Genomic DNA, 12,336 nt, shown 5'->3' on the forward strand with positions numbered 1-12,336 from the left:
TCGGTGAGGTGAGGGAGTGCGGAGATCGTACATATATAATTGTCTTCCCGCGAGATATCTGACACCACCACGTGAGATCGAAAAGGGAACCAACAAGTGAATCACGTGATACAATACTTCTATTCAAGAAAGCAGGACGATGATAATTAAGACAATATTTGAACAAACGCCTATTGAGATAAATCCAACTCTTCGACTCCAAATTCAAATAAGTAACCAATTGGATCGTTCTTTTCGCCCGGATTGAATAGAAAAAGCTTATGTTTTTTTTTATCGGCACTGAATGCGGTCGATGCGAGTGAGACGCGGTGTCGGCTCAGTTATCAAAACCTGTGAGTGGGACCCACGGAAATATCAGTGGTTCCCACGACATGACATGACGCGAAGCTGAGTTACACGTGGCAATACGAAGGCGGCAACGTGTAACATGAGGTTTGGACTCGATGGTTCCGGAACGAGAAGGGTAAAATGGTAAACACCTAAGGATCTGGAATAAAGAAAATTTTGAAGGATTACACTAGAGATGACGGAGGAAGTCTGAATAATATAGTTGCAGACTACCCGTCACCAAAGATGAAGAATTCTTTTCCTTCTTATGGATTGAATATTCCTCAATCAGCAAGGAGCCAAGGACAAATCAGTAGAAATCATCGCAGATATTTAATTTCCAAGAACAAGGAGGTAAGAATTAAGAACAGCAACAGTTGAACCTTTTCTTGCTGGATATGGAGGAGTAATACCTACCACACCAGGAAAGGCAGTAGTCCTCGACATAAAAGCCTGCAGACATTATAGAGCATGCTAAAAGGACTCAGAAATTTAGAATGAGAAGTTGGACCACATACAGAACAATTCCATGCTGAAGAAAACCTCAACATTATCACAAAGTTGTATTTAGAAGCATCGAAATGAACTAAAACTTGCTAGAAGTAATTCTGAGGAACCACAGCAAGCATCAAAATGGCGGTTTAACTTTCACATTGTCTTTGCCATACTTGACATTACATAAACGGCAAGATCTGACAGAGGACTGTAACAGAATCCAATATCCCACAACAAAGCAACTGACCAACCTCAGTCCATATCCTTCCAGCGTCATAAGACAAGTTGACCCAACTTCATTTTTAGCATAGGAACTAAACATAATTTAAGTAATGACTGAATTTCACAATTATACACTTCCACGGACAGTCATTGTTGTCCAGTGCTAATCATATTGCTGTCTCAGGTGCATCTCGGTCTCGCTCTTCCATGAAGCATGGGAAGATTGCCCCCTCATCCTCTTACTCTTTTCCTTGTCCTTAATAGTTGATCCCTTCTTCTTCTCTGACTCTTTTGTTGTGTCTGCAGGAGGGCGATCTCCACAGACTGGACACACCATGCCCCGTGTATGAGAATATGTCTTTGGGATACCACACTGAAGGCACATTCTAAGATTATAGAGAGAGATAGGTTAATAGGCTGGAGAAGAGAACTGGGCAACAGCACTTTAGGTCCCAAACAGATGACAATGAAGAACAAATATGATCTAGATCTTCTTAAGAAATAACCGTGCAAAAGAACCCAGAAGTGAAAGCGCCTGCTTCTTTTCATTGATTTCAAGAAAATCACTTGACAAAGGTACCTCAACAGGTCTGCAGCATCTTTTGGTCCTGGATTTGCAGCAGTAATGACTCTTTTGCTTTCGCCAGAGGCAGTGGTTACAGAATCTGAATTTGTAGAGCCACCACCTATGTCACTTCTTACTCGGTCCCGGATCCCAACCAACTGAGCTTTAGCCTCAACAACAGCACCTGGAAACAACTGCAAATGCTAAAATATGACCAGACCCAAAAAAAAAAACAGAAGGGAAAATCCTAATAGAACGGAATTGTCGGTATATATACAACCATGAAACATTTTTATCAAATTGTCTTTACATTCCCAGTGATCAGAGAAATGCCTGGAAAGATAGAATACTTTTCTAAGTTAATATAATGTAATATTTGCACTAGGCAATACAAATGTGATTAAAAAGTAAATTGAGTGGGAAGAAGGTCATTTCTATGATTCTATCAATTGCTTAAACTTACTACACAAGTACCTTAATCTATTCAGCTTTCTCTGCTACTAATGGTTGTGATGCTAGCATGTTCTTAGAATTATTTAAATAACATGACAAGCTTCTTTTTATCCGGCAATATGATGCTGGACAACTGAATGACAAGCAATAGTACACATAGCTTCTCAAATTGATGACATTGATATGATGTTTACCCGAGTAGCAAATAAAGCATTTTTCACCATAAAATGGTGATTTCCATTATGTATTCAGAGGAATCTACCAAAGCAATCTTGTTAGGCAAGGGTTAATAGCCTGGCCATGTTGTCACCCCTAAAGGTATTCAAATACCAATGAAGTGAAGATGCATTTGACTTTGAATGTCACTTACACAAGATATATATGTCAGGAAGACTACACATATGGGCCCCGTCTGGTAAAGTGGTATGTGAGATTTTATCCGGGATAAATCACCCTTTATCTAAAATAACCAATCGTTATCCCAATTTACATTCAGATACTCACATTGTAATGGGATTGTAAATATACTTAGTAATATATTAGAATATATTTATAGCAAAAATGTTTTGATATGATATGTTCATAGTCAGTTTTGCCACAGTCAGTGAAAACAAGTAGAACCACAGTCAAAAATGTTACCAAACTGAACGGATTAATCAGTTTTGCCATTATCAAAATTATTTCTATATAGTGAGCATGAAACCAATTTTTCAGAAGAATAGCCTACACAAGTTAGCTAAGCCAATCCTTGCCAACATATACAATAACTGTAGAGCATATATGCCCACATATTTCACTAGGAACTTAATTTAATCTATCCTTCCACTATTTTCCTTGTCCTAGAAACTGTTGTAGATTTCCCTTCCTTTCTTCTCTCTCAAAAATGTATGTTAAATATGAGGTAAGCAGCCCCGTCCTTCTCATCCTCAGTCAATTCTATCTGCATCCTCTCTATTTAGATTCTCATTATTGATCGCAGTTTCCCCAAATTCCCAATCTCATGTCCCAGTTCCACTTTCCTCTCCTTCACTGGAATCACATACCAAAGAAAAACATGGACCAACTATCTAATCAACCAATTTTTGAGTTATTATTAAACCCAACAAGGTATGAAGACCACATCTCTTTTTTCCCTTTTCAACTTTTGGGATTCTGCAAACCAATGCTCATGCTTAACAGATAAGCTCTACATCACCTGCTCAACACAGTCTATTACTGACATTAATTGCTGCTAACTCAAGCAGACATCACATGTATTACATTAAGTGTGCTGTGAATACTAGATAGTTGGCACAAACTGCAAAACAACTTTAGCTGAATGGCATCATAGACTTCCACAGGCAAATAGCCCCAAAATGGCTTCTTCTTCAAGTAGTTACTACAAACTTAACACTCCATAATTTAGAACAAATAAAAGTGCTAAGTAGCTCCAATCTATCTACAACTACCAAACTAAGGTTAAATCTGAAGTTGAAGATGATTAAATTAACTCTTTTAACTAAATCTTGCAAGCTCAGAATTAGCAGTTCACCATGATCAAGAACATATATATGACATTACGAATATAACATCTATAACTGAAAACAAAAACAAGAATTTAAACAGAGAAAGGAAAATCTAGGGTTTTTATATTTTTTACCGACAGGAAGATCCTTCCTATCTCTCTTTGATCTATCCCTCCCTCTCCAGTCGAGCACGCCCAACACTTCCCGCGTCTCCTCCACACCACCCACGGCATTGGTCAGGAACTCCGGCGGCCCTGCGATCTCCAAACCCCAGAGAAAGAGCACAAGAACCGAGACCCTATCACCTCCAAGTAGCAAATACCACTAAGATAACGACACAGGCATGCGAAATCTACCTCGGCGAAGGCATCCAACGCGGAGGGGAGAGACGAATCGGAAGGGGGCGGCGGCTTCTTCTCTTCCTTGGAACGATTATTGCGCATGGAGCTCGACTTGACTTCGTCGTCATCGTTGTTGCGGCCCTCGTCTTCGTCGTCGCTTAGGGAATAAGAGAGGTGTCTCTCGTCTTCGTCTTCTTCCTCCGCTTCTGGGGAGGAGTATCCTTGTAAGAGATCTAAGCTCATCTCTCTCTCTCTCTCTCTCTCTCTCTCTCTCTCTCTCTCTCTCTCTCTGCTGCCTCGCTCGGTCGCCTTGTGTCGCGTTTGGTGGTTTGGAGAGTTGAGGATGAGGTTCTAAAACTCGGCCTAGATCCGGCCCGTTAAAGAGCCCAATCCGATCCGAAGCAAAGCCTACCTGGGCCGGATATTAAGCAGCCCATGACATCTAATAAATCTCCATTTGCATTACATTAAGGTTTGTAATATTCTACAACCCAAATTAAATCACATAAATTTAATCGAGCATCATCCTAATTGCTATGGGTTAATCATGGAGTTTAATCTTTGTTGCCATCAATCACCTTAGTATCTTAAAAGTTTTTTTTAAAAAAAAAAAAAAAGAAGATTCCAACCGAAACATTAATAGCTTTATTTTTCCTCTAAATCATTTGAAGGAGATCATAGATCTTTAATATACATACATCCACGTAGAGGATTGAAGAATTTAGAGCTGCATTAAATCTGAGTTGGACCAATGCCAGCAATCTCTACTACAATCATATATGGCTGCATGCCGTAGTTATATATTTGGCCCATCCTTTTTATTACCTCCTGAGGAATAAGTTCAGATCTGGCATGTGGTGACTGTTGACGTGATGGGTGACAGGTTTTGAATTAGGAAGACAGCCATATTTGTTTGTCAAAGATTCGAACAAAATCGTCGTCAAGATCGCCTTCTTCGCTGGATTTCGAGCAGCTTTTTTTCAGTGATGAACTGCTTTAGTTTCTATACTATTACTTTAGTTGATAAGCCCATGATTAGTGGCAGTTCTTGGGGTGGTGGTTGTCTTGGGAGAACTCCCCTACCAGCCAATAATGGGGGCAATCTATGGGTTAGTTTATGTGAGCTTAGGCACCAATGATGAGTTGAATGGCAGTGGAGTCGTAGCTTTCCACAGTAAAGGAAGAGATCTTGAAGGCATGTTACTGTCCTTTGTGCAGGAGCCAATTAAGTGTGCTCAAAGGCATCAAGGGTGTGAAGTGGAATCCAACTCCTCTCCCAACCATAGATTCCTTTAAGCTTGGTGGGCTGCCTCCCTCCCTTTCAAGACCTACCTAGAAGAAATATCACAAGCCTCCAAATGCATAAAGAAACGGAAACTATTGATTATGCTGAGATTCCACTGCCTCTTTTTAGGTGGAAATGACTGAGATCCTTGGTGGCCAATGGTGGGGCTGCTGATTGATTCCTATGTTTTAGATCAATTATTATTGTTCAAGAGCAAATTTTAAGAGCATCTCTTATGCTTTTGCTGTGATAATGTTCTCCCCTGCACCCTATAAAGCTTGCAGTCTATATATATATATATTCTACTTGGATAAGATCTCAACCACAATATCTTCAATATATATATATATATATATATATATATAGCTATAGTTAGATGTATTGCATTATGTCCATAATCCTATGTTGGTCTCATGAGAGGGTGAAAAGTTTATTATATATTTTCCTAAGATTTTATAGCACGAGGTTGATGTGACGAATAATAGAGGTTTCCGAATATGAACCAGTTTTGTTGAACTGGCATCAAAAGCATACTACTTTGTAGCATTACCTTAGAGGCAAATATGACAGGTTCTGAGTGTATAAATTCATAGCTGAGATCTTCCCAAAAATGGTCGAGATTCTCTCAGCCCTCAATTGGTTATCGCAGCATTTTAATGTACCGGTAGCTGCTGAATATTTTTGCAGCAATGGAAACATTGAATTCCAACCAAAGGTTGCCTGTTGGAAAACCAAGATGTACAAACATAAAGGACATGACATAGAATCCCTCGAGTATCGTCGCTTTCGTCTAAAAGTTGGCCAGAGAATCTTGTAAATCCATCAGAACAATCAAATTGTTGACAGAACTTTACAATTTAGTTTCTGAATTTAACTAGCAATTGTATGCCTAATTCTTTAGCTCAAGAGGACAATCAGGTGTTTTGCTGTCTCTAGTCTAAGGGAACAATCATTTGTGATATAGCTTATGCTTTCAAGCTCAGTGTAGATTTTATTTTATTTTATTTTTTTTACCGTAGAAACAGTTTATCAAAGGAAAAACAAATACTGGAGGACCACTTGGAAATCATGGCTTTGGTAGATGATTAACTCCATCTCCTTGACCAATCATTGTCCACAAGTGAATGCATTTGGTTTAAAATTTAGCATCTCTGTAGAAGGTACATCAAGCCAAAGTGCTGCTCAATTAAACGGAGAAAACTGCGAAGAATACAAACTAATACTGCTCACAGAAATAAGATGGAATTTATTGCCGCATTATTCCAATCTGAAATGGTTTGTCATGAACTCACTGAACCAGTGCGATGCGAGAGTTAGCCCAAGAGCAAATTCTTCCATACTGTACGTATATGTGGTTGGCCAGCAATTAGGCTTCAATCTCTGGTGGTTTTGATTTTTAAAGATCTCTTGATCTGTCAGAGGTTTCTACATGTATTTAGCTCAAATTAATTTGAAGGTTTATTTTTGCAAAAAAAGTTGACTTCCTCCACACAGAGACAGAGAGAGAGAGAGAGAGGTATAGAAAGAAAGAGGAGATGCATCAGCTCAACATAGTTTAATTAAACTGATGAATATCTTCATAGGAATAGGAAGAAAAAGAAAAAGAGATACACTTGTCAAATTTCATAGGAAAAAAGTAATTACTATTTCTTCTGCTCTATCTTAGATAGAGCCAATTACAAGACTTTAGACTCTGATATAAGGGCAAGAAAGCTAATTTTGCATGCTTTTTGCCCAATAAAAAGAAGGCGCAAAAGAAAGGAAAAAAGAAAAGAAGTGGAGAAAGAACTACAGCAGCAAGGGACATTACAAAAGGCTCTGCCCTTTTGGAGGTTTTCACTTTCTTTTTTCTTCCCTTCTTTTTTAATAAATAACAAGGGAATACAACTCCTAAGTGCATTTAAAGATTAAAAACCACCACATAAAGCATCAACAGGGGTGGTGTGGGCACCTATCATATCCTATTTACACCCTTGGAGACAAGACTTCAATGACAAGCGCTTCCACTCGACAAGGCGAAGCAAGAAGTCCATCACCTGAAAAGAATTAATGGAAGGAAAGAATAAATTAGCAACTTGGCAATACCTGTATGAAATGGATGTGAAAACTTAGCCAAGGGTTGCCTTCGAGTGGTCCTCCAGATGAGACAGACTGTGATAATATCTCAATGCATCTGAAAGGAATGGCTGAAAAATAAGCGACTAGTACTTGCCTCTGCAGGCTCTTGGAGAGAATAAGAGGCATTTGTCTCCTTGGGGAACTTGGAAACAAGGATACCAAGCCCTTGTCCTCTTTCGCGTAACACCTGATAATCGACGTAAAATGTTTGTTAATTACACTATACATCGATCGCAAATTCCAACAAATAATTCACAAAAATACCTTAAAAGCATCCTCATCAGTGCGATCGTCACCAATGTACACAGGCAATACGTTGTTACAGTCTGCAAATCCTACAACAAGAAAAAAAAAAGGGGGGACAAAGAGTGGAAATGGTTAGCATTTACTGAAGGCTAACGACCGACAATGTTTCTGTTATGGTTATAATATGATTGATTGCAATGTGATCAACAACTTAAGATGAAAGTTATGAGACGGATCTCCAACTTACCTAGGGACTCCAACAGGAACTCCAGGGCCTTTCCCTTGTCCCACTTAATAGTAGGGCGAATCTCAAGTACCTAATGATCGAAGAAGCCAAAAAAAATCCAAGTCAGATTCATGTCATAACTCTAAATGATGGTGAGTGGACTCAGACCAAAGTTCACACACCTTTCTCCCAAGACTAAGTCTCAACTTGGGGTAATCCTTGAGCACTGATCTGACCTGCTCAGCCAATGAGCCCCAACACTGCACAAAGTAGTAGATCGGATAATCAATTCAACAAGAGCTCTCCTTTTTTCTTTTTTCTTTCCAATAACGGATAGAATAGGAAGTGAGTGTTCAAACCTTTTCATCTACACATCTGAAGTGGACAGATACACAAAACTTGTTGTGCTCCACCTTGGATCCAGTAATAGATTTGGTCTTCTCCAACAAAGTTTTGTAAACCTGACAACCATAAGAATTCACATTGTAGACATCCCAATAAGCAATTGCAAAGAGAAGAGAAGAGAAGAGAAGCCCACCTCATCTATCATGGGGAGGAATTCATTAGCTGGTTGAAAGAGAACTGCTTTGTCCTAAACCACACAAATGGGAGGTGGGGGAGAGGGAGAGAGAGAGAGATAAGTATATGAGGAAACTCTAAGACAAGGACATAATGGACTTGCTATCTGTGATTCTAAGTGGGAGAGAAAAGAGTACACACCTTTGCTTTTGTGTACTTGGGGCCTTTGGCGGGGCCTTTGATGTCCATGCCATGGCTACCAGCATAGTAAAGCTCTGCTAATCTCACCAAGCTAAACACCTAACCAAAAAGAACCAAGAAAAATGAGTTAGAATACACATCCAACTGCAATTCCTTCAAAGTTCAATCATGGTGATTCCAGAGGAAATGTACCTTATCTCTGCATCTCCCGCTTACGATCGCGGTGGGGAAATGCCTCGCCAAGTTCCTCACTGCTGCTCTCATCTAGTGTTGAAGGAAAGGAGGGGGAGTTAGCAATAAAAATTTCATCTTTAGTTATAGAGCAGAGCAGAGCAACCGAGATGGTATGGACTCACGGAATCCGACATGAAGGCGGAGTCGGGGTCGTCGACTATAGGAGAAAGCGTCCCATCGTAGTCCAAGAACATGACGATCTGCTTCCCCTTGGAAGCAGTTATGATGTGCTCGAAATTACTCAGAGCTGAAGGGTGCCGCATCTGCTCGACGACCCAAATCCCAAAACCACCATTAGAATCGGAAAAAAAAAGAGAAGAAGAAGCAAAACCAAGATCAAAAGATGTGATTTTGGAGAGGAGAACACCGCTCCCACCCACCATCCAATTAGCGTACTCCTCCTCCATCGGCGAAGCGAGTGCGGCGGCCGCCGCCTTTGCCCGTGTCGGCGAGGAAGCTCTCATGGACTCCAACGACACGTTAGCCCGACCACTGCTGGGGTCGAGCTGGGTCAAGTGCTTCTTCCTCATGGCGATTCCTCCGCCAATCTCGGGTGCCACTACATTTTGCTTCGTCATGAGTGAGTAAACCCGACCAGCCAATAACGAGAGACGTCTAAGGGAAGGTAAGGGAAGTGAAGAGAAAGAGGAGTTCTTTGTGAATTCTTACTTCAAGGAGGTTTTGAATTGGAGAGTTGGGAGGTTACAATTTGGAAGAGTCTGAGAGCGGTTGGGAGAGGGAGGAGGGAAGGAGGGAGGAGAATGGTGGGGGATTTATACGTGGAGAAGGAGGCGGAGAAGAGGAGAGAGGTAGGAGAATCTACTAGGAGTGGCGGGGGCCCTCCACTAGGATGGTGTCCACAGACCACTGGATGCCACGTTGATCCCATGACCCCACCAAGGTGGGTTGCAACGGGAACTTATGTATGAACTAATTTCTCTTTATTCCTGCCCAATGAGGTTAGTGATGTAATTAGATCCTAATATCAAATCAAAAGGTAGAATTGAATCTCATATCCTACTTTTCTTTTTAAACACACTGTGTGCTTTGCATATAGTAAATATACCGTATTAGACCGAACGCCACATTTTTCTTTACTTTTAATACAATTTATGTGACATATTTTGTCCCATTTACTTAGACGTTGATTAACTCCTTTGTCTAATCTATAAATTATCGAGACCAAATGCACCCTAGATATTAATGCATAGGGCCCCGATGTCTGCTAACTGATATACATCCCTTCTTTTTCGTCCTCAAGAAGTTTGTCCCAAATTAATCCACTTATATATATATATATATATATATCCTAATCTATAATAGCTAATTTATTAAATATGCGTCATTAATATGCGAGAAAAGCACTTTATGCATCAAAAACTCTCAGAATATTCTACCTTTCTCAAGTTTGCAGGGTGGAAAAAGTGAGAGAAAGAAAAAAAAGAATGTATTGTAAAAATGGACGTTGTTTTTATGTAATGCTGCCAAAAAGTAGGTGGTATTTGCAAAAAGGAACCCCAGAGTCAAGAGGGGGCAAAAAATAAAAGTGAAAATAAAAATAAAAATAAATAAAATCTCGTCGACTAGCTCGTACGCGTGGTAGCGGTGGGTCCCATGGTGTGACCTCCCACGTGTAAGTCATGTAAGCACTAGCTAATCATAAGGCGAGTGAAGTGAAAGTCCCTAGCCACCTTTTCTCATATCGCTTCTTCTCCTTCTTCTTCTTTTGTCTTTTTAATTCATTTTAAGAACAAAATTTGAGTCCCTTTGGAGTATGTTTGGTGTGATATTTCTAAAGACGTAGTATTAACTATATTTTAAACATAATATTTTCATAATGGATCCCCTTGTGTAGAGTTTATGTATATATACTAAGCTAAGTTGATATGTTATATTTTGACATCCATTTAATTAGTGTACAAATAAAAAAAAATACACACGGTTTCTCTATTTTCCATTTTTATATAAATTTAATGAGGAATTTAATAGTTATTTATTAGTAGCTTTTATTTAAAATTATAGCTATTTTCACACACATATATATAAATACATCCAATCAGACGGCCACTACTTATAAATTATGATACACTCATCGTCAAATTAAAAATAATAATAATAATAATAAATTATGTATAAAAAGATAAGTATTTAATATCGATGTATAAGAAGAATAACAACAACTAGAATTAAAGCATTAGTAAACTTCATTTACCGCCCCTTGTATACGTAGAAAACAAGCAACTCCTACATGACAAAGGAGCAAAACCAGCAGCTCATTTGTACACCCATATCGATGTAAATATCTTAAGGTTATAATTTAATTTACTCGATTAACTAACATGTACCATTAACATAATAGCATATACCTGCAAACATAAGCAGTTACGTTTGAATGTCGGTACATGGCCACAAAATATATCATGATGAAGCAATCCTATCTATCATCTATCTACCTATCAATCTATCTATGTGTGTGTCTATATATATATTATGACACTCTCTCTTATATAGTAGGTTAAACATAAGCTATGTATATTTCCAAGAGTACGTACGAATTAATGTACTAAGAACTATTTTGGTACTAACATGACTATGGGAAACATGGGGATATGACCATCTACTTATAAGCAAAATATCTCCTCCACTTCTCTCTCTCTCTCTCTCTCTCTCTCTCTCTCTCTCTCTCTCTCTCTCTCTCTCTCTCTCTCTCTCTCTCTTACGGCTTCTCATGTAAAAACTTTCTCTTGCTACTCTCGTGACTCTCTAACTTTTGTACTACAAAGTGCATCAGTCTAGATGGACATGAATCTTCCTCATCTTCTAAGATTAATGCAAAGAGACATTTATCTTTTTACATCAATAGATGAATATAGTTTAGAGGAAGGTAACCATGCATGCAGCGATATGGACGTACGTTTTACTACATCCACTGGACTAGAATAGCCAGTAAGGTTGACATGACACCATTATATAGATTAGTATATATACACACCAATATAAGTACATATCTAGATCAATAAACAGTTGGTATATATATATATACTTGTCTTTTATGATCATGATCATGGCTTTTACTTTAAGAGCTAGTGGAGGCACATGAGCTTAGATTCTTGTTCAGAGACACCAACGCATGAGATTCTAACAACATATGAAGGACATAAACCCTTCATATGTCGTCGTCGACCTACCAACTCACATGCATGTTTAGGTGTATAAATTTTTATTATTAATCTCTCCTCCTCGGTCACCAAACCAATAAGTTTATGATTAGGGAGTCAAATCCGATGGGCACAGGGTGGCAATTATTGACAAGAAAAGTAAGGTTAGGTGTGGGATTACGGCTCGATTAGCGAGATTGACTTTATAATCGTGACTCTCCCTCCTCTCCATACTTTCTCTTACTACTTTTTTGGTGCACGTATATAGAATCAAATCTTACGGTCTTCTAGGAGGACAACTCTCACATGGAAAGTTGGGTTTCTATATTTGTTTGGATCATCAAATTAAATATTTGAATCACTATTAGAAAATTTAAAAAAAATAATAATAAAATTATACTTTTTGTTTACAAATTTTAAAAGAATAGATTTAGAAGACTT

The 12,336-nt window shown here is 38.8% G+C and overlaps 2 protein-coding genes across 4 annotated transcripts; both read right to left on the minus strand.

Moving 5' to 3' along the window:
- Positions 1 to 844: 844 nt before the first annotated feature.
- LOC140774752 (uncharacterized) lies at positions 845 to 4,217 on the minus strand. 2 transcript variants are annotated; one of them, XM_073117853.1, is made up of 4 exons: positions 3,924 to 4,214; positions 3,702 to 3,828; positions 1,625 to 1,793; positions 845 to 1,430 (listed from the first exon to the last, which is right to left on the minus strand). In XM_073117853.1, the coding sequence occupies exons 1-4, from the start codon at positions 4,149 to 4,151 to the stop codon at positions 1,208 to 1,210; spliced, it is 747 nt and encodes a 248-aa protein (XP_072973954.1). In that variant the 5' UTR covers positions 4,152 to 4,214; the 3' UTR covers positions 845 to 1,207. The 2 variants fall into 2 exon arrangements, with proteins under 2 accessions (XP_072973954.1, XP_072973953.1); XM_073117852.1 differs by having other exon boundaries at positions 845 to 1,793; positions 3,924 to 4,217.
- Positions 4,218 to 6,798: 2,581 nt separating this feature from the next.
- On the minus strand, positions 6,799 to 9,495 carry LOC140773834 (probable trehalose-phosphate phosphatase 6). 2 transcript variants are annotated; one of them, XM_073116600.1, is made up of 11 exons: positions 9,118 to 9,494; positions 8,860 to 9,000; positions 8,696 to 8,767; positions 8,504 to 8,602; positions 8,322 to 8,375; positions 8,143 to 8,244; positions 7,966 to 8,043; positions 7,805 to 7,874; positions 7,576 to 7,646; positions 7,406 to 7,498; positions 6,800 to 7,229 (listed from the first exon to the last, which is right to left on the minus strand). In XM_073116600.1, exons 1-11 carry the CDS (start codon positions 9,313 to 9,315, stop codon positions 7,155 to 7,157), a joined length of 1,053 nt encoding a protein of 350 aa, XP_072972701.1. In that variant the 5' UTR covers positions 9,316 to 9,494; the 3' UTR covers positions 6,800 to 7,154. The 2 variants fall into 2 exon arrangements, with proteins under 2 accessions (XP_072972702.1, XP_072972701.1); XM_073116601.1 differs by lacking the exon at positions 8,322 to 8,375 and having other exon boundaries at positions 6,799 to 7,229; positions 9,118 to 9,495.
- Between the last annotated feature and the right edge of the window lie 2,841 nt (positions 9,496 to 12,336).

Source organism: Typha angustifolia, chromosome 13 (assembly GCF_048772165.1).
Source record: "Typha angustifolia cultivar Huaian chromosome 13, ASM4877216v1, whole genome shotgun sequence".
In the NCBI taxonomy this organism is placed as follows: domain Eukaryota; kingdom Viridiplantae; phylum Streptophyta; class Magnoliopsida; order Poales; family Typhaceae; genus Typha; species Typha angustifolia.